The sequence below is a fragment of the Sinohyriopsis cumingii genome, chromosome 19 (genome assembly GCF_028554795.1).
Source record: "Sinohyriopsis cumingii isolate HCF-2022 chromosome 19, ASM2855479v2, whole genome shotgun sequence".
NCBI lineage: Eukaryota > Metazoa > Mollusca > Bivalvia > Unionida > Unionidae > Sinohyriopsis > Sinohyriopsis cumingii.
The window spans coordinates 35,018,450-35,041,876 of NC_142979.1; the positions used below are offsets into that span (position 1 = coordinate 35,018,450).

At 35.0% G+C, this 23,427-nt stretch overlaps 3 protein-coding genes across 3 annotated transcripts; 2 read left to right on the forward strand and 1 right to left on the reverse strand.

Moving 5' to 3' along the window:
- Positions 1–640: 640 nt before the first annotated feature.
- LOC149775428 (uncharacterized) lies at positions 641–1,162 on the reverse strand. Its single transcript, XM_089943477.1, has one exon. It carries the CDS (start codon positions 1,160–1,162, stop codon positions 641–643), a length of 522 nt encoding a protein of 173 aa, XP_089799603.1.
- Positions 1,163–12,714: 11,552 nt separating this feature from the next.
- Positions 12,715–14,658, forward strand: LOC149775429 (G protein-activated inward rectifier potassium channel 3-like). Its single transcript, XM_089944055.1, has one exon. The coding sequence runs from the start codon at positions 12,784–12,786 to the stop codon at positions 14,272–14,274; it is 1,491 nt and encodes a 496-aa protein (XP_089800181.1). The 5' UTR covers positions 12,715–12,783; the 3' UTR covers positions 14,275–14,658.
- A 4,922-nt stretch (positions 14,659–19,580) lies between these two features.
- LOC149775430 (G protein-activated inward rectifier potassium channel 3-like) lies at positions 19,581–21,100 on the forward strand. The gene has a single exon (XM_089943479.1). The coding sequence runs from the start codon at positions 19,581–19,583 to the stop codon at positions 21,069–21,071; it is 1,491 nt and encodes a 496-aa protein (XP_089799605.1). The 3' UTR covers positions 21,072–21,100.
- Positions 21,101–23,427: the final 2,327 nt, after the last annotated feature.

The window sequence follows — 23,427 nt, forward strand, 5'->3', positions numbered from 1 at the left end:
CAGTGCTGATGTCCTTGGCGCTGTTGGTCATCATTTTAGTCTTCTCTGCACTGATTTTCATGCCGTAGGCTGCAGATGTTTTGAAGAGGATCTCTACTAAGCTAGATAATTCTCGCTCATTTCCTGCTAGTCCATCAATGTTGTAGGAAAACTTAAGTTGGTGATTGTTCTGCCTCCGATTATGACCGTCCCTTTGTTTTTCAAGCGCGTCGATCATGATTCTCTCCAGAAAGATGTTGAATAGTGTGGGAGAGAGCAGACATCCTTGTCTGACTCCGACTGTCGTTCTGAACCAGTTCCTTATGCTGCGTTGAAGTATACTGCACTGGTGGCCTTGTCATAGAGGTGTTCTATTACTGTGATGATGTTGGCATTGATGTTGTACAGTCGTATGGTCGCTCACAAGGCTGCATGCCTACCCTGTCAAATGTCTTCTTGAAATCCACAAAAACGTGGTACAGATCTTGTTGGTGTTGGAGGTACCTCTCACACAATATCCTGAGATTGAAGATCTGCTCTGTTGTGCTGCGCTCTGTTCTCAACCATGCTTGCTCCTCGGCAATGATCCTTTTAGCCTGCGACTTTAGTCTGTTCAGCAGTATCCTTAACATGACTTTGCTTGGGTGGCTTACAAGACTGATTATACGGTGGTTTTGACACTGTCGTAAGTTGCCTTTCTTGGGGAGGGTGATGTCAGTGATTGGGTCCACGGCGATGGCCATAATCCTGTTGGCCAGATCTTGATGCAGATGTTTGTGAAGGCGCTAATCATTGGTTCTCCCCCAGCTTGGATCAGTTCTGCTTTGATGTTGTCCACTCCTGCTGACTTACTCTTTTTCATTGATCTCACTGCGGCTTCTACTTCCTCACGTAGGGTAGGGTGATTGTCGTTGTTAGTTGATGCAGGGACGTTCAGTACCTCTGGATCTATTGTGGCTCGGTGGTTGTGAAGTTCTGCGCAGTATTCTGTCCATCTTTCCAGAATATATGCTTCTTCTGTGAGGCAGTTTCTGGCTTTATCCTGTAAGGAGGTAATCTGCCGTTGTTTTGTGCTTGTTAGACCACGGATCAGTTGGCATGCTTTCCTGCTGTTGTTCCTTTTCAAGTTTCCATTAATGTATTTGGACTGTCCCTCTATCCAGTTCTCTTTTAATTTTTGCATGCTTTTCTTGACTGCCTTGTACTGCTCTGCCCCTTCTGAACCCTCCTCTTGTCAAACAGGTTCAGGACCTCAGCTGTCACCTAGAGCTTATTGACTGGGCGATGTCTACCAAGGATCTCGCTGGCTGTTGTATTGAAGGTGGTGATCAACAGGTCGATATCGGTATTGTCAGCATCGAGAATGGTTAGCGGTGCAAATTTCCCACCAAACATTGCCCGAAAGGCTTTTGTAACATCGGAATCCTTCTATTTCTCGAAATCAAATTTTGTGCTTGTGTGGCTCTCTTTCTTGACATTTTTTAGATGTAGCCTGAAGGTCATCATCACCAGATCACTGAACAGCGATTCGAACCCAGGACGGTTGGCAAACGGCACTCATTGCATAGGAAGTGACCATGATCTGGTGATGATGACCTTTAGGCTACATCTGGTGACGATGGTGACTGATAATACATACAGAATATTTATAAATACGAATAAATAGCATTAGCATACCATGTGCGTGTGTGTGTGATTTTTAATTTTTGACGTAGCTTAACAATTTTTCAGTCATATCGTTACAATGTTTGCAGTGTGGCAGTTTATAGTGATGTCTAGCACTGGGGCATCATGCCACATGCATGTATCATCATGTCCCACCCAGTCACATTTTCCTGACACCAGGTCGACCAGTCCTAATACTACCCTCTTAACGGCGAGCGCCAAACGAGGCAGCTGATAAAACGATTTTTATGTCTTTGGTACGATTCGGCCTGGTTCGAACCCACAGCCTCCCGCATCCGAGGCGGAGGATCTAGCTACTTAGTGAACATTTATTTGAAAATCAATTGTGTACAAAAAAAGGGATTTCAAAACCTTTTCCAAAATGTCAAGACCAAAATGATGAAACTGAGTTTTACCCAAATGTTCATACCTAAAATCGTATCACAAGGAATGCACAAATGTGCAAGAAAATAAACAAAAAGATAAAAATTAAAGAGCAAAATTGAAAATACATGAAAAAGTGCAAGAACGGCAATTTGACAATAATAAAAACGTAAGATTAATTAAAACGACAAGAAGTAGAATATTACAACCATTAAAACGATATAATCGTGTTCCATCGGCTGACTATTATTGTGGTTGGCAAAACTTTAGAAAAACCTAAAGACGCTTATGTCACAGATCACATCATACCATTTTTAAAATCATTTTACCTATCCCATCCAGTCCAAGAAAAGGAAATATGTTCAAAACAAGCTAAAATGATACGGGCAAATGACACAGAAGTGCAAAATAGTGCCGAAGAGCAGAATAGAAAAGACGAATCATTCAAAATGGCAAATTTTTATAACAAATAAAATTTAAAAAGTGTCTTTTTTATTCTTATTTTCGTCCGTCTGTTTTTGCTATTAAATTTACTAAAATAAGATTTGACATAACAATGGTTTTAAGAAGTACAATGTACCAACAATGAAACATATTCATTTAGTATGCTGCTTTTAGTATTTTCGATTCATTATTTTTTAAATTTTTTGTGTTGATTTTTGCTTGGAATGATGTATACCTCTCTCGACGGTCTGTATATATTTGTGTGTTATATAAAGAATTTATTTCATTAAAATAACGTGTCAAGAGAGATAACGTGGGTCGCAGGGATAAAAGCTTTTCTCTTTGGTTTATATGTGCCAATTGATAAGTATAATTTCATGTATATACTTTCAATTTCTAAACCGAAATCCTGCTGGTTAGTGCACAGAGCTGAATGCTTAATTCCACTTACATACTAAATGAATTATTTTGTACCTCGAGTCCTTATCTTCGACCATCCAGTTTTGGGGATGAGTGCATTGCGCGGAGTGTTCGGGCGCTGGTACGCGAGTGGTAGACAATATGTGCCGTTACTTGTGGCACAGGTTCGATTCCTGCTTGGAGTGAATTATAACTCTAACCTATTTGATCCTATTAGTTTCAATGTATACACATTTATTTCAGACAACAGTGTCTCTGAAGATATAATGCAGGATCCAGGAATAGGAACTATCCTCTGTATTTATAAGTGTCACATATTGTGGAGAGAATGAATCAGAGCTTTCACCTCTCCTTAGTAGGGGTCCTGAGTGACCTATTGATCTAAAGCGCTTGCCTGTACTTGTCACAGTCATCTCACCTCTGTCCTCTTGGATTCGAGTCTCGGGTTTGGATTATGTGGATATGTGAGAAAGCTTACTGTTAATTTCCCGTGGGTCGGTGATTCTTACAGTGATTTTTCCGGTTCTTCACCTACCAGTTATGTTGGCCGCCATGAATATCCTATGCCTGGTATATAGGCGTCAATATATATATATATATATATATATATATATATATATATATATATATATATATATATATATATATATATATATATATATATATATATATATACACATATTATTTTTAATTGTTTGTCAGTTTTAAATTTTTCTTTTTCTTACATGCTATTGTAATGTAAATGTATTCACTAGAGATGATACTTTTTCAGAAAATTGTTTGACCTTGACTGTTAGTTTATAAACAACAGGTGTTGATCTAAATCCTGACCTGGATTCAGAATTACTAAACAAAGTTCTATTTTATTTTAAAATGATTGGTTGTTGTCAAGGCCATGATGGGAATACGTGGGTTAAGAAGTAAACACTTTTTTGTATTCTGGGAATACAATCATTGGTTTAATTAAGGCCATATTCTGTGTATGTGATATAAATATAATCATGTGACCCACCATCTCTGATTTCGCAGCTTGGGGTAATTTCGAAACTGCGTCGTATGATACAACATAATCTTTGTTTTCAGAGAGATTTCTCAGTTTTGGGCTTTTCATACTGATGTCAAGTTAATTTGTTGTAGCCAGATTTGAGCTATAATAATGCTCCAGATCAGGTGGATTTCAAAAAGATTATTCTTTATTCTCTGGAAATATTTTGGGGAGTGCTCACACAGAACTTTTGGAAGACATTGCTTACAAATTTAATTTGTATTACCAACATCGGAGTGCCATTATTTTTATTTCTACAAGGAACTGTGGATAAGCACAGTACTGACTACAGCATACGTCATCGTCATCCATCTTGGATTTTCCATCAGGATTCGAATTTGAAATTATTAGAACATTTATTACAAGGACTTTTGCAATTTAATTCGTTGATTATTCTTAGATTATATTTGGATTTGATTCTTTAAACCGTAAGTTCTTCTCCTTTTTTCATTTTTATAGAATTAGGAAAATAAATTATTTGTTAAATTTTGAAAAGTTTGTTGTTTTCACTCTTTCTTTGTTATTGTTTATTCCAGCCTATGTGTATATATATATATATATATATATATATATATATATATATATATATATATATATATATATATTATATATATGCGCACGCGCATATATAAGTGTACTAAACCTACCTTAAATAGAAACTTTTAATTGGCAATCAGAGGAAGAGTACATGCCTCCTCTACCATACGCAGCGCTCTATGGATAAGTAATAGCTTTACAAAAAATATACGTCCTTTATTTTCTCAGTGTATATCTTCTCTTTCTCTTCTTTCTTTTCTTATTCTTGTTTGCTTCCTCTGTTTTCATACTTCATTTTGCGCCTTCATTTCATTTCTGTATTCAAGTGCGTTTGTTTTGATGACAACAATGTTGTTTTATTTCAGCTACCGGTGCGTTATATGAAAAACAAACAAACAACAAAAACATTTTTATAGACCATCTAGGCAGACAAAAGGTGATCTTGTCACCATATATAAACATTTGTTATATATGTTGGACAATAAAATGTTGGCAACAATCGATCATAACAATGCTGCTCGGCAAAGATGGCCATCATCGCCAGTGTTGTAATAAAAATTCTTTATATGTTCCATTTGACAGATCTGAACCCTTCAACAGTTCCTCGCATCATTGATTATCGGTGACTTCAAACATGTAATCTCTAACAGCAGTCAAATCTTTAATATCCTTACGTTCATCTCTTTCATTTAATGTCGATATTTTAGTGGGCGTCACTTCTATTGCTCACTTCGAGTACAGAGATACAAAGTAGATAGCTAGTAAGACGGTAGTAAATGCCAAGATGGACGAAGAGAGGGCGATAATGTTGGGCATGCAATCAGTGGTGTGATAGCAATGTTGAGGAAAACAAACATCCAAGAATAAACTAAATCCATCAAACTTTCTGGGTCCCCATAATGACATGAAATATAGAATGAGAACTTCAGCTAGTAGAACTTCATGATGTACAATTGGTTTGGCCATTTTTCTACTGAGATACCGAATTGGTATGCCGTCGCTGGGTTGTAAATAGACACCGTCCTAGTGAGGATACCAGGTGGGTAGGCCGTCGCTGGGTCCTAAATAGACACCTTTCTACTGAGGATACAAAATAGGTAGGCCGTCGCTGGGTCGTAAATATTCACATTTCTAGTGATGATACCAAGTGGGTAGGTCGTCGCTAGGCCGGAAAGACGGTAAATACTTGCTCTTCTACAGAAGTGTCTAGGGTAAAGGAATGAATTTTCCTCAAAGGTTTAACTATGTTTGTATAGACTTGAAATGGCGATTGATAATATAAATAATTTTGATCTTTTTTCATTGCTTATCTCCCTTTCACCATATACTATTATTTTACGTCTGTCGTCCATTGCACTCACTGGTGCCTCTAACTGGATCCCTCGGAATTTTAAGTAACAAAATTCTGGTGATTTACATATTTTAATAGAGACACAAGCTATAAATGGATAGGATTTAATATATCTGAATCCCTGTGTATTGACATTCCTTTAGTGATATTGTCCGCCTTTATGAAGCTTGTAAAATCTAAACACTGTTGCTCATCAACAATGTCAGTACCTGAAGGTATCTGACCAGTGATTATTATACAGCCAGAGAATCAGTCTACTAGTGGTGGTGGTGTTAAGGTGGCAGGGTCCAGTTTCGTAAATTGGCCCCTGGCAAATTTCTTAACGTAAGGTTATGGTGTGACTTTTTCAGCCATTATTGTTTATTATTTGAAGATATGGATATATTCGTGAACTGGGTGTTTCGGGCTTGTGTTATTCTTGAAATTGATGTCAGGCATGTACACCTTCCATAGTTACTCTGCAGTATGTTGATAGTGAAATACCAATAGTCGGCTAGGAAGAAGAGTTAGCCTCCCATATCAGTAAACAGATGGGTTTAGAGAAAGTAGAATATCTCAAAAACGGCTTCGATGGCAACGATTTTCTGCTGCATCAGCCTGTTTAGTACATACCGTTTGGCAGAAGCGTCATCTAGGAAAAAAGCTTGTGTTTGCACTGTGAGCATCACATGGTGTCAAAAATGATCTTCGGACATGAACATTGCAGGTAGAAATTTTGGGTCGGGGTGCATAAACGTCTTCTGCTATGAACTGCCATTGACTTCTGTGGTCAAGTGGATACTATTCTTATGCTTTGTTTTGATATAGGTATCCAAAAGTATGGACCTTTTTGACCTCACTTGTGTATTTGACTTTTTATGATTGCGGTATTACATTTGTACATAAAAACTGGCCCCTGTCCCCTAAAGAAAAGGGTGGGTGGGAGGTACTAGGTATTTTCTTTTGAACTCCATACACTAGTTAGTAATGGATCAATTTTTTTCCATTATTACTTTCATAAACTTCAACCGATGTACTACGACTGAAAGTTTTGTTTTTATTTTTACATCCTGCATTTCATTTCTTACTGGCAAAATAGCATACGAACTCTTGGTGCTAGACTAAGTTATTAGGAATGGAACGGGATTGGATACCCCTGTTAACAACACAGGGCTCTATACAAATATCCCAGCACCTGTTTTTAACAGTGAAAACAATTCTCTAACTTTAGCAAATGGAGGCATATGTGGTTTGTATACTGATCTAATGCAGAAATTGTTCACAATTTTTAATAAATTGACATTAAATTATATGGGAAATGAATTTTGGTAATGGTCTAATCCTGAAAGGTAGAGAGTGAACAAGATCAACGGATTCGACTCGGTGCTATCTTACAGTCGCATCTGATGGTTACTTTTGTCCACATGATCTTCATATGAGAAATAGTAGCAAAAAGTGTGTGTGTGTGTGTGTGTGTGTGTGCTTGTGTGTGTCTGTAAACATAAATCGTTCAATGTTCTGGGTAAATATACACTGTAAACTGGATGTATTCAGATTACTAAATTAAGGTTCCCTTAATTGTAATTTAAATAAAATCGTAATTTATATACACTATAACTGATTATCACATCCATATTATTATTATTATTATTATTATAATTATTAATATTAGTAGTAGTATATTTTGTTAGTGACTTTATACAACATTTATGGTACAAGTGTGCGATTCGTACTGGAGCAAGCACGAACAAGCTACATAATGAATTTATTCTACCGAAAATCCTTTTTCATTTGACTGAAATAATGGCGAAACCAATGAACTTTTCATCTATGTATCGAGTCCTATCAAAAGTTTTAAAACCCGTATCTTGTTTCTTTCTGGTAACATATTCACGCAAGGCATACGCAACAAGATTATTCGTTTTGGGAGTTTTGTTATAGATTATCTTCCTTCTTTTCGCGATTTTTTTCGCTATAATTACACATCTTTCTAGCCCTGTGTTTGGCTTATAATGAAAGGGAGACAAATCAATTTGGCAGAATCTAATGTGGTGGACGTACGCTGGATACAGAAACAGACGCAGAGGGTATAGGGGATTAATTCTGTCTCCCTGTGACCTATGTTATATAATTATGTTCAAAGGAATTTGGAAGAAGTGGTATTATTATTATTACTATTAGTAGTAGTAGTAGTAGTAGTAGTAGTAGTATGCAAATACAGTTCATATACATGCAATCGTATATTGATCATAGATTAAACAGTAATGTTATAGTCGATCAACGTAGATGACGAAGAGAACCAATGTCACATCTGAAACACAGCAACAAAACCATGACATGTTTATAACTAATTTGGAACGTATGTCACATAGAAAGAAATCATCCAATGAACGTATAGAAAATTCATTCGAACGATTTAGTTCGATAGTAAGGCAGTTCAAAGAAACCATTAAGCTGATACTAACTCATGGACAAATACTTCATCATTTAGCAAATACACACGTAATGTTAGTACATTCGGGCATTGTTGTAAGGCATGCACGCCTCTTAAAGCTGCTTAACAGTGTGTGTGTGTGTGATTTAGATTTTTAACGTAGCTGTAACAATTTTCCAGGCATATCGCTACGATGTCTGCAATGTGAAAGTTTATAGTGATGTCCAGCACGGGGGCATCATGCCACAGACATGTCACTCAGTCTCATTATCCTGACACCAGGCCGACCAGTCCTAACACTAACCTATCATTGCTGAGCGCCAAGCGAGGCAGCTGTTAGTACTATGTTTGTAAGTCTTGGTATGACTCGGCCGGGGTTCGAACCCGCGACCTCCCGCATCGGAGGCGGACGCTCTAACCACTAGGCCATCGGAGCGGTCGTTTAACAGTATCTGGACACTAAATACAAACAATCGGTTAGAAAGTAGACCTGGCCAGCTGTAACAGAAGAAACACTGGTTTAAGACATGCAGAAAATACTCAGAAAGAGCATTGCCTAAACCGTTTTTAACTGCATCAAACTGTTTATTATGCACTATTTTTCAAAATTATCACACGTGGAAAGGGACTATATTTGCACGGTGAGCATAGTTTAGCATCAAAAGTGACATTTGGGCATGGAAAATGTATTTGTGGCTTTGAAATGTACTGCCTGTGTTTGGCTTGATGTCGTTGTTTCACCTTTTTTCATAGACGTTACGACAGCGGATGCTGTAAGTGAATGGTCCAAAGGCGCTAATATCACAAATAAGCTTCCCCATCTGTTCAAGTTTATAAGGAGCACACTTTCATGAGACTCCAAGCCACCGGTATCGTTTTTCCTTGCTCCACATCCATATAAAAGATCAATATAGATTATGAAATGTACATCTGCCATGTAGGAACGAACGTGCCGCAAAATACCTAATACAAAAAATTATTCCTGACTCTAGTTACTAAGCTGTTATGGGTGTGAGTATCCCATAAGCTGTTATGGGTGTCAGCATCCCATAGGCTATTTTGGGTGTGAATATATCATAAGCTGTTATGGGTGTGAGTATCCCATAAGCTGTTATGGGTGAGTATCCCATAAGCTATTCTGGGTGTGAATATATCATAAGCTGTTATGGGTGTGAGTATCCCATAAGCTGTTATGGGTGTTATGGGTGTGAATATTCCATAAGCTGTTATGGGTGTGAGTATTCCATAAGCTGTTATGGGTGTGAGCATCTCATAAGCTGTTATGGGTGTGAGTATCCCGTAAGCTGTTATGGGTGTGAGTATTCCATAAGCTGTTTTGGGTGTGAGTATCCCATAAGCTGTCATGTATGTGAGTATGTCATAAGCTGTTATGGGTGTGAGCATTCCATAAGCTGTTATGGGTGTGAGTATCTCATAAGCTGTTTTGGGTGTGAATATCCCAATACGTCCTATAAAAATATCTTGCTATGGACAATTTAACACAAAAAACCGTGAAGTCCTGTGAATATGGTTCAGTATAATGGCTGTACTACTATTTGACCAAATTACTTGGTTTGATAAATATCCTCCTAACAATGATACCCTATAAACAAAAAATAATAATTATTAAATCTATACACGGAAAGTCTCTATACACGAAAACACACACACACACACACACACACACACATATATATATATATATATATATATATATATATATATATATATATATATATATATATATATATATATATATATATATATATATATATATATAATGGAAATATAGCATATCATATAATATAAATTGAACGTATTTTTTACGCTTAACACATGTCCATTAGTGTTAATATTTTAGTGCCAACTGAAAATGTCATGCAAAATGGTTAAACAATGTTTAAGTTACTGCGTTTTGAATTTGTTGTAGCCATATAATGTCCAACAAGTTGCCACTTCGCCTGCAAATCTCGTGAAGTAATTTGACTTTTCTAGCGATAGTAATGGTCAGCGGTCCATAGGTATCGACACACATTTGACCTAAGTAACAGATATGTTAATTCAAAGCTGAAGATAGGTATTTTATACCAAATACCTCAAACAAGACCAGAACACTTACTACAAATACTTATTCGTATATTTAATTACCAATCTCTTATAAGTGAGAATATCTTAAGATATCCTTATAATATGGCATTTCTTACATACTACAATAAAGTTCCTTGAATTCAGTATGACTCCCAAATGTACTAATTGACTAATTAATCAATTTATGAAGAGTCTTAAAAACTCCAATTTTCTATTATCCAATATAACCACTAAATTTATCGATTTATAAACGTAAAAAGCATTCACACACATCTGTCTCTGTCTGTCTGTCTCTATATAAATGCATCCGTGTCCGAAATGTTTGACAAAAATGTTTGTTTAAAACCAATTATTTGAAAGATTTGTTTATAATGCACTCAACCTCGAAACGAGAAAAATCACTCCTTTGATTTCATGACATGTGTTTACACTGAATATACGTAACCGCTTTCTTTGTTGCTTGCTACACGTCGAGTAGAATGAATGTCTTTGTTATTCTACACTTCAGCATGACGAATATATATATATATATATATATATATATATATATGAGTGTTTATTAGTTTTTCAATTTTTTTAATTTCATTATATGCTATGGATAATTTAAAACTGTATAGATAACCTTATCCAAAGTCAGCGACACTTTTGCGCAACATCATTGATTACATTTTATGTCTGAATGATAAATGTTAGGATTATTATCTTGATATGAGTCAAATACATTGTTTTTAACTTGTCCTTTATTATAATTGTAGCAACATACCTCTAATTATAACTAAGATTTAATCTTGGAAACATTTGGAATCTTCTAGAATGAAATTTCCCATCGGTAATAGTTTTGGGGAAAGTGCTAATTGTGACATAGCCAGGTAGAAGATATACAATCGTGTTTATGGGAATAAAAAAATATTCCTTCAATAAATTCTGAGAAAGAAATTAGTCTTATTGCTGTGTCAAGTATTATTTTTGGGCTGGAATTTATTTACTCAAATTATTTATTCACTGGAACTACAAAGTGCTCACCTCAAATAATATTCTTGGAAATAATGACTTGGATGCATAGTGAAATTCGAATAAAGACATACTCTTGGATATTATTGTGATTCAACAGAAGACTGTTGGCACATCATTGATATTCATGTCATCACTGGCACATGAACACTTTCGAAGCTGGTTTTATTTTGGAATACCACAAGTTTATTCAGAAATTAAATCATTAATACTTGTGTTAGAAATTCTAGGATTATATGGGATTTTATTCACAGTACCTTACGTCATGTTTTTATTTTCCATTTTCACTTTATATTTTATGGAAATGAATTATTTATTAAATTGTACAAAGCTTTTTGCTTTTCGCTCTTTACTGTTATTTTGTTTAAGACCATAGATTCGTTATATATATATATATATATATATATATATATATATATATATATATATATATATATATATATATATATATATATATATATATCAGTGCAGTGACAACACCGTTTCCCAACATTTTGAACTAATTAATCAAGGTCCATGTCAGAAGAAGACACAACATTTACATTCACAAATCAATATTTTCCCTCTTAGTTCCTCTTTTACTGCTTGTAATCGAGTTTAATATCTTATTGAACACTATGGCATCTACAATGATGTATTATTTAGATGCCATGAAATACAAGTATTGATAAAGCGAAATTCCGTTTGAAACTGTCGTGTTTCTTCTAATGATTTATTATCGGATTTCAAGAACGATGTATTACATTACAAAAAAAAAAAAACAAAAAAAAAACACAAAAAACCCCCCAAAACATCTTTCATCAAAGTTTGAAGATCGCTCTAATGTAGATAATTAACCTCCACCAAATATCTTGTCACTTGGCGATCACATTCCCTCGGGGTATCCATCTATCAAACTGACGCATCCAAACTCAGAGGTGTGAATCTTATCGGTGTAGTCCATAATTTTGCCCTTTGGCAATGATATCCCTATCCATGAAACCACTGATCTAAAAGAAATGAACGAGCAATGCAAATAAAAAATGCGAGGGGCTCATAAACTTTAAATTGTCTCATGTCCCTGTTTAGAAAATTGTCATTCAAAAACTCTGTTTGACAAATTAGAGTAATGAAGAAAGTTTCATACGTAGCGTTCAACGAGGCATTAATTTCAGTTTGTTTTTTTTTGTTTTAATACAAAAAAAAAAATCTACCGGAGCCTCGTTTTATCCCAAATGCGCATAGCCCCCAAAAAATCATTCAAACTTGTCATGAAACTGATTTTAAATGCATGGAAGGAGATAATATCTAAATACAGTGCTCCGTGGCTGACAAACTAGTCAATTCAACCACTGAATGCTAACAGTCGATCAAGATCCTAATCCTTGAATAGTAGTTTAGAAATTAAACACTGATTTTAACTGAGGGAAAAATATCCGTGAAATTTCAAGTTTTTCTACTTTAGCGATGAGCAAAAGAGTGGAAGAAGAAGTTGGCTCCATCTATTTATATGCGGATAATGACAGCCATATGATGAAAAGCAATATTCCATTCCTAGACCTCTTCCGCCGTAAATGGAACCGAAGTAAAACGATTGAATACAAGCGTCAAGCTCTCGTTAAGAAATGTGGAAGTTATCGCATACGTTATACTGGACTTGATGGCCACAGACGTAAGTTTTTGTCTGATCTTTATACCAGTCTAATAGACCTAAAATGGCGATACGCCTTTGCATTCTTTTTCATTGCCTTTCTTATCTGCTTCTTGTTCTTTGCTGTTATTTGGTGGCTTATATGCTACAGTCATGGTGACTTCGAAGCACACAATCTTGATAATCCAGACTGGAACGCATGCATTAGTGGAGTAAAAAATTTTGACAGTTGTTTGATGTTTGCCATTGAAACACAGGCGACGATCGGATATGGCACTGCTTACCCAAACACAGACTGTGATGGCGGTGTACTATTGATTTTTTTGGAAATGACAATTGAACTTCTTTTGGAAAATCTTCTGTTAGGTTTTATATTCGTAAAGTTTGCTCAACCACAACGAAGGCGAAACACATTGAAATTTAGCAAGAATGCGTGTGTCTCTCAAGAAGGAGGAATCTTGGTTCTGCAAATTCGGATTGGAGATATGCGACAAAGTCATCTTTTGAACGCAAGGGTCCATGGCGTGATGGTGAAACGTCACGTAACGGATGAAGGATTTCTGTACCCTCTTTATCTACACAATGTAAAATTCCAAGCTGATGCTATGGATGATAAGCTGGTTTTGATGTGGCCAATGGTTGTGACGCATAAAATTACAGAAGATAGTCCCTTCTGGGAAGTTAAGCCTGCAGATTTATCAAATGAGAAAAATGAATTGATAGTCTACATAGAAGGAACACTGGAAACAACTGGAGAATTCTACCAAGCTCGGACATCTTATACGCGAAACGAACTTCTATGGGGCCACCGGTTTGACAGAATTGAAGAGTTTGATAATGGAAATGGGGTCTGGGAAATCGATTTTGCTGGCTTCAACGACGTAATATACTACGAAAACATCCGCCATAGCGCAAAAGAACTCAATGCTTTTCCGTCTGGAGAATTGAACTTACCGAGGAGAAATGTGGAATCGGAGGGAACCGAGATGGAAATAAAGGCACCACCGACAGCATTTATGAAGACCATTCCAACGGAATTTCAGCCACCTGAACTGCCTAAACGTGAACATAAAACTTTTTCAAAAAGTGATACCAAGACCTTTTATGAGCGTGACCCGAAGACGTGTTCTGCATATAACACAAAGGAGATGAAGCTAAAGACACGCAATGAAGGACCGTCTTTTCGGACCAGCGTTATTTCCGCTGACTATCATACCGCCGATGACGAACTGTCCCTTGACGAAGAGGACACAGTTGGAGCAACCTCGGCCTTTTCTGACAAGCCAGAAGATATCTCCTATGTTTAAGGCCGATTAACTCCCCCACGTTGGGGAGGTAAAAGAGCAACACAGGTTTCTTGCACAATATAATAGTACACAGTCTCAGTTCCTAATTGTACAAGCAACAGGGGATGAATTTTCCAGAATGTTAGAATAAATAAAAATGGAATGTCTTCTACATAATTCGAGTGTGCTGAATCTAAAAATGAACGCATCGTCATGATAAATTCGCCAGGAAGCATTCAAACATATGTACCGTCCAACATTTGTAATATTGGTCTTGATCACATTTTGCAAAATCTTGATTTCATGTTATTTCTAGGTGACATCTGCATATTTCATACATATGGTTATATAGAAATGTTGGGTGAACATCAGCAATATGAATAAATGACTTTTCCCATGTTCCAGGTACGTCGGAAGCTTTCTGGCCCCTCCCCCACATCTTTGTATGAAATAATATATTCTTGCTTCATCCATGTTGAAGTTATAGGAAGCTCTAACAATTTAATGTTTTATGCATAATTCGTGTGTGCAGAATTCAAAATTGAACTCGTCTTTATGATATTGTTTCAAATAAATTCAGAGCACGCATTGAAACACATGCACCATCCACCAATGTCATATTGGTCTCTGGTAACTTTGTTTCAAAATCTCGACCACTAAGTTATTTCAAGCTGAAATGTGTATATTTCTTACATATGGGGATATCGAAATCATTTGTGAACATTCAGTTATAATAATAAATTTGCTTTTTCATTGTTTCGGGTACTTCTGAAGTCTTGTTTGCCTTGTGTAATCGCTTTCCCCCAATAAGTTTTTACATAAAATACCATAATGACTAGTCAAACACAAGTTAAAACTATGTCATACTCTTAACATAGTGCATAATCAGTATAGAATTCTTGTACGTGTATATGTTCATCTGAAATCACAATTTAGCAAACAATAATTGCCACTTTAGAATCAAATTATTATAATATAGTTTTGGTCAATTTTCATATCTTTAAAATTAATAACAAAAGATAATCAAACGGAAAATAATTTACATTGAATAATTCCACAATTTTACAAGGGATGTCAGTCACATGAACAAAATTTGTGAAAAATCCTTCATTCACTTTTTCATATTATACAGGTTTTCCACTAATTTAATATCACTGTAAATTTGCATTTCTATGGTGTTAATTGTGTATGCAATGCAACATTAAATTTGGTATGTTAGTGTTGTAAATACTTCATAATTGTAATCAATTTTGACTCATGAAGTAGTATTAAACTGTGAAATCTGAGAATGCGGGAGAAGGAACATGCACTGCGTTCTTATGAAATATTTATGGTTATTTTATTTTTTACATATATTTACATGGACCAGATCAATAGTTTGTTCTTTATAATGTCAATGTTCAGAATAGATTGATGATCACCAAAAATGCTATGAATTGGATTTCTTTTCTTCAAAAAAAAGTTAAATTTTATTTCTTTTTGCCTAAACTAGAGATGAAAATTTTAAATCAAATGGGCTAGCATCTAGACATCATTGGTAAATACAAACAAGTCGAAAATACATTTCACACCAAATATTGTACCCAACGTTTTTAACACATTTAATATAATAAATGGAAATACGTGTGTATAATCTGATTCCTTGGTACAAATGTCAGCTTTGTCATAAAATGAGTTTTGTGTGTTCCTGAACTCAATATATGTTGTGCTGTTGTCATTATTTGCATGTTTACGGACCCACTTGCCGGGAAGAGTTACTGTTCTTGCTAGCATGGGTGACCTATTAAAAGACATAATTCGGGATTTTGTGACCTATGTTATATAATTATGTTCAAATAAATTTGTACGAGTTGGTATTATTATTATTATTATTATTAGTAGTAGTAGTAGTAGTAGTATGCAAATACAGTTCATATACATGCAATCGTATATTGATCGTAGATAAAACAATAATGTTATAGTCGATCAGCCTAGAGGACGAAGAGAACCAATGTTACATCTGAAACACAGCAACAAAACCATGACCTGTTTATAATTAATTTGGAACGTATGTCACATAGAAAGAAATCATCCAATGAACGTATAGAAAATTCATTCGAACGATTTAGTTCGATAGTAAGGCAGTTCAAAGAAACCATTAAGCTGATACTAACTCATGGACAAATACTTCATCATTTAGCAAATACACACGTAATGTTAGTACATTCGGGCATTGTTGTAAGGCATGCACACCTCTTAAAGCTGCTTAACAGTGTGTGTGTGTGTGGGTGTGTGTGTGTGTGATTTAGATTTTTAACGTAGCTGTAACAATTTTTCAGTCATATCGCTACGATATCTGCGGTGTGACAGTTTGTAGTGATGTCTAGCACTGGGGCATCCCGTGAATATGGTTCTGTATAATGGCTGTACTACTATCTGACCAATTACTTGGTTTGATAAATATCCTCCTAACAATGATACCCTATAAACGAAAAGTAATAATTCTGTTAAATCTATACAAGGAAAGTCTCCATACACGAAAACGTAAATATATATAATGGAAATATAGCATATCATATAATATAAATTGAACGTATTTTTTACGCTTAACACATGTCCATTAGGGTTAATATTTTAATGCCAACTGAAAATGTCATGCAAAATGGTTAAACAATGTTTAAGTTACTGCGTTTTGAATTTGTTATAGCCATATAATGTCCAACAAGTTGCCACTTCGCCTGTAAATCTCGTGAAGTAATTCGACTTTTCTAGCGATAGTAATCGTCAGCGGTCCATAGGTATCGACACACATTTGACTTAAGTAACAGATATGTAAATTCAAAGCTGAAGATAGGTATTTTATACCAGATACCTCAAACAAGACCAGAACACTTACTACAAATACTTATTCGTATATTTAATTACCAATCTCTTATAAGTGAGAATATCCTAAGATATCATTGTAATATGACATTTCTTACATACTACAATAAAGTTCCTTGAATACGATTCAGTATGACTCCTAAATGCACTAACTGACTAATTATCAATTTATGAAGAGTCTTAAAAACTCCTATTTTCTATTATCCAATATAACCACTAAATTTATCGATTTATACACGTAAAAAGCATACACAAACATCTGACTCTGTCTGTCTGTCTCTATATAAATGCATCCGTGTCCGAAAAGTTTGACAAAAATGCATTTCAAACCAATTATTTTAATGATTTGTTTGTATTGCACTCAACCTTGAAACGAGAAAAATCACCCCTTTGATTTCATGACATGTGTTTACACTCAATACACGTAACTGCTTTCTTTTTGTTGTTTGCTACACACAGAGTAGAATTAATGCCTTAGTTATTCTATACTTCAGCATGACGAAAAATGGTCTTTACGCGCCTTTTACATATACAATATATATATATATATATATATATATATATATATATATATATATATATATATATATATATGCATTGTTTGTTCCTTTTTAAAGTTTTTATTTCATTATATGCCATGGATAATTTAAAACTGTATAGATAACCTTATCCAAAGTCAGTGACAGTTTTGTACAACTTCATTGTTTACCTTGTATGACTGAATGATAAATGTTAGAATTATTATCTTAGTATGAGTCAAAGACACTGCGTATACCATGTCCTTTATTAGAATTTTAGCAACAGACCTCTAATTAAAACTTAGATTTAATCTTGGAAACATTTGGAATCTTCTAGAATGAAATTTCCCATCGGTAATAGTTTTGGGGAAAGTGCTAATTGTGACATAGCCAGGTAGAACATATACAATCGTGTTTATGGGAATAAAAAATTGTTCCTTCAATAAATTCTGAGAAAGAAATTAGAAATTAGTCTTATTGCTGTGTCAAGTATTATTTTTGGGCTGGAATTATTTACTCAAATTATGTATTCACTGGAAATACAAGTGCTTACCTAAAATAATATTCTTGGAAATAATGACTTGGATGCATAGTGAAATTCGAATAAGGGCATACTCTTGGATATCATTGTGACTTTACAAAAGACTGTTGGCACATCATTGATATTCATGTCATCACTGGCACATGAACACTTTCGAAGCTGGTTTTATTTTGGAATACCACAAGTTTATTAGAAATTAAATCATTAATACTTGTGTTAGAAATTCTAGGATTATATGGGATTTTATTCACAGTACCTTACGTCATTTTTTTATTTTCCATTTTCACTTTATATTTTATGGAAATAAATTATTTATTAAATTGTACAAAGCTTTTTGCTTTTCGCTCTTTGCTGTTACTTTGTTTAAGACCATAGATTCGTTATATATATATATATATATATATATATATATATATATATATATATATATATATATATATATATATATATATATATATCGGTGCAGTGACAACACCGTTTCTCAACATTTTGAAGTAATTAAGGTCCATGTCAGAGGAAGACAAAATTTAATTCACAAAACAAATTTTTCCCTCTTAGTTCCTCTTTGACTGCTTGTAATCGAGTTTAATATCTTATTGAACACTATGTCATCTACAATGATGTATTATTTAGATGCCATGAAATACGAGTATTGATAATGCGAAATTCCGTCAGAAACTGTCGTGTTTCTTCCAATGATTTACTATCGGATTTCAAGAACGATGTATCACATTGCTGAAAAGACATCTTCCATCAGTGTGAAGATCGCTCTAATGTCCATAATTAACCTCCACCAAATATCTTGTCACTTGACGATCACATTCCCTCGGGGTATCCATATATCAAACTGCCGCATCCAAAATCAGAGGTGCTAATCTTGTCGGTGTAGTTCTCTATTTTGCCCTTTGGCAATGATATCCCTATCCATGAAACCACTAATCTAAAAGAAATGAACGATCAATGCAAATCAAGATATGTGAGAAGCTCATAAACTTTAAATGGTCTAATGTCACATTTTAGAAAATTGACATTCAAAAACTCTGTTTGACTGTCAAATTCGAGTAAGAAAGAAAGTTACATATGTAGAGTTCTGGGTTACTCAATTGAAAGGCATTAGTTTCAGTTTGATATTTGTTTGAACATAAAAAGACCTACCGGAGCCTCGTTTTTAGCCAAGTGCGCATGCCCCAAAAAATCATTCAGACTTGTCAAGAAACTGATTTTAAATGCATGGAAGGAGATAATATCTAAATACAGTGCTCCGTGGCTGACAAACTAGTCAATTCAACCACTGAATGCTAACAGTCGATCAAGATCCTGATCCTTGAATAGTGGTTTAGAAGTTAAACACTGATTTTAACTGAGGGAAAAATATCCGTGAAATTTCCAGTTTTTCTACTTTAGCGATGAGCAAAAGAGTGGAAGAAGAAGTTGGCTCCATCTATTTATATGCGGATAATGACAGCCATATGATGAAAAGCAATATTCCATTCCTAGACCTCTTCCGCCGTAAATGCAAGCAAAGTAAAACGATTGAATACAAGCGTCAAGCTCTCGTTAAAAAATGTGGAAGTTATCGCATACGTTATACTGGACTTGATGGCCACAGACGTAAGTTCTTGTCTGATCTTTATACCAGTCTAATAGACCTAAAATGGCGATACGCCCTTGCATTCTTTTTCATTGCCTTTCTTATTTGCTTCTTGTTCTTTGCTGTAATTTGGTGGCTTATATGCTACAATCATGGTGACTTCGAAGCACACAATCTTGATAATCCAGACTGGAACGCATGCATTAGTGGAGTAAAAAATTTTGATAGTTGTTTAATGTTTGCCATTGAAACACATGGGACGATCGGATATGGTGCTGCTTACCCAAACACAGACTGTGATGGCGGTTTACTATTGTTCTTTTTGGAAATGACAATTGAACTTCTTTTGGAAAATCTTCTGTTAGGTTTTATATTCGTAAAGTTTGCTCAACCACAACGAAGGCGAAACACATTGAAATTTAGCAAGAATGCGTGTGTCTCTCAAGAAGGAGGAATCTTGGTTCTGCAAATTCGGATTGGAGATATGCGACAAAGTCATCTTTTGAACGCAAGGGTTCATGGCGTGATGGTGAAACGTCACGTAACTGATGAAGGATTTGTATACCCTCTTTATCTACATAATGTAAAATTCCAAGCTGATGCTATGGATGATAAGCTGGTTTTGATGTGGCCAATGGTTGTGACGCATAAAATTACAGAAGATAGTCCCTTCTGGGAAGTTAAGCCTGCAGATTTATCAAATGAGAAAAATGAATTGATAGTCTACATAGAAGGAACACTGGAAACAACTGGAGAATTCTACCAAGCTCGGACATCTTATACCCTAAACGAACTTCTATGGGGCCACCGGTTTGACAGAATTGAAGAGTTTGATAGTGGAAATGGGGTCTGGGAAATCGATTTTGCTGGCTTCAACGACGTCGTATACTACGAAAACATCCGCCATAGCGCAAAAGAACTCAATGCTTTTCCATCTGGAGAGTTGAACTTACCGAGGAGAAATGTGGAATTGGAGGGAACCGAGATGGAAATAAAGGCACCACCGAGAGTATCTATGAAGACCATTCCAACGGAATTTCAGCCACCTGAACTGCCTAAACGTGAACATAAAACTTTTTCAAAAAGTGATACAAAGACCTTTTATGAGCGTGACCCGAAGACGTGTTCTGCATATAACACAAAGGAGATGAAGCTAAAGACACGCAATGAAGGACCGTCTTTTCGGACCAGCGTTATTTCCGCTGACTATCATACCGCCGATGACGAACTGTCCCTTGACGAAGAGGACACAGTTGGAGCAACCTCGGCCTTTTCTGACAAGCCAGAAGACATCTCCTATGTTTAAGGCCGATTAACTTCCCCACGTTGGGGAGGTAAAAGAGCAACACAGGTTTCTTGCACAATATAATAGTACACAGTCTCAGTTCCTAATTGTACAATCAACAGGGGATGAATTTTCCAGAATGTTAGAATAAATAAAAATGGAATGTCTTCTACATAATTCGAGTGTGCTGAATCTAAAGATGAACTCATCATCATGATATCTCTTCAGATACATTCGCCAGGAAGCATTCAAACGCATGTACCGTCCAACATTTGTAATATTGGTCTTGATCACATTTTGCAAAATCTTGATTGTTATTTCTAGGTGACATCTGCATATTTCATACATATGGTTATAAAGAAATTTTGGGTGAACATCAGCAATATGAATAAATGACTTTTCCTATGTTCCAGGTTCGTCTGAAGCTTTCTGTGCTTTTTATCAATGCCCCCCCCCCCATCTTTTTATGAAATAATGTATTCTTGAGTCATCCATATTGAAATTATATGAAGATCTAAAAAAATTAATGTTTTATGCATAATTCGTGTGTGCAGAATTCAAAATTGACTCGTCTTTATGATACTGTTTCAAATAAATTCAAAGCACGCATTGAAACACATGCACCGTCCACGAATGTCATATTGGTCTCTGGTAACTTTGTTTCAGAATCTCGACCACTAAGTTATTTGAAGCTGAAATTTGTATATTTGTTACATATTGTAATATCGAAATGTTTTGTGAACATTCAGCTTTAATAACAAATTTGCTTTTTCATTGTTTCGGGTACTTCTGAAGCCTTTTTTGCCTTGTTTCAGCGCCCTTCCCCAATCTTTTTTTCTCTCCATAAAATACCAAAATGACGAGTCAAACACAAGTTGAATATATGTCTATCTCTTAAAATAGTGCATAATCAGTATATAATTCTTGGACATATATATGTTCATCTGAAATAACAATTTAGCAAACAATAATTGCCACTGTAGAATTAAATTAAAATAATATTATTTTGGTTAATTTTCATATCTATAAAATTATGATCAAAAAACAAACAAACGGAAAATAAATTATATTGGATAGGTCCACAATTTTACAAGGGATGTCAGTCACATGGACAAATTGGTGAAAAATTCATCATTCACTTTTTCATATTATACAGGTTTTCCACTAATTTACAATTACTGTGGTGTTAATTGTGTATGCAATGCAACATTAAATTTTGGATGTCAGTGTTGTATATACTTAATAATTCTAATCAGTTTTGAGCAATATTATACCACTCATGAAGTAGTATTAAACTGTGAAATCTGAGAGTGCCAGAGAAGGAACTGGCACTTAGTTCTTATGAAATATTTATAGTTTATTTTATTTAAATAAAGTTATATAATGTCAGATCAACATTATTGTTCTTTATAATGTCAATATTCAGAATAGATTGATGATCACAAAAAAAAAATGCTATGAATTGGTTTTCTTTTCTTTAAAATAAGTTAAATTTTACTTCTTTTTGCCTATACTAGACATGAAAATTTTAAATCAAATAGACTAGCATCTAGACATCGTTGGTAAATACAAACAAGTCGAAAATACATTACACACCAAAATATTGTATCCAACATTTTTAATACATTTAATATAATAAATGGAAATACGTGTGTATAATCCTATTCCTTGGTACAAATGTTCGTTTTGTCACAAAATGAGTTTTGTGTGTTTCTGAACTCAATATATGTTGTGTTGTTGTCATTATAAGCGTTTTTATGGACCCAATTGCCGAGTAGAGTTACTGCTTTTGCTAGCATGGGTGACCTTTCAAAAGACATAATTATGTTGTTTTGCGCAAATATCCTTGCATATTGTAGCATTATATTTGTAAAATGATCTCCAAAGTATTTATAAAGTAGCCGTAGGTCAATGTATATATTCGTTTATTTAGTTTTACTGCATTTTGAAAAATTATATTCTCGTTTTTTTTCCGCCGATTCTGTTGTACAAAAGGCCCAATGTCATATACGCTAAACATAGACAGTTGACCTCTAAACCATGAATACATTCTGATGTAATAAAATTAGCTTTTTACATAGGAAAGTGGAGAAAGTACCAAGGGTAATGTAGTTGACATTTTGAGAAAATCTAAATATTGATCGCCATTGCCCTCTAGCGTCGTCCCCAGTTGCTAATCGTACGTGGGCTAAAGTCAGGTCAGTTCAACCACAGCAGTCTGACGTTTTCTCAATAAAGTACGATGAAGTCTCTGACAACACGAAATCACCTTATCGGTACTATATATGAACACAAGGAGTGCAAGCGTGACCCAATTCATCCGCTCAATTCAACTTTCCTCACGCGTCTTTTATCGCTTCAAAATCGCAAGAAGACT

Excerpts from the sequence above, each read along its gene's own strand:
- LOC149775430 (XM_089943479.1), top strand. The coding sequence starts at position 19,581 with ATGAGCAAAAGAGTGGAAGAAGAAGTTGGCTCCATCTATTTATATGCG.
- LOC149775429 (XM_089944055.1), top strand. The coding sequence starts at position 12,784 with ATGAGCAAAAGAGTGGAAGAAGAAGTTGGCTCCATCTATTTATATGCG.
- LOC149775428 (XM_089943477.1), bottom strand. The coding sequence starts at position 1,162 with ATGCAAAAATTAAAAGAGAACTGGATAGAGGGACAGTCCAAATACATT.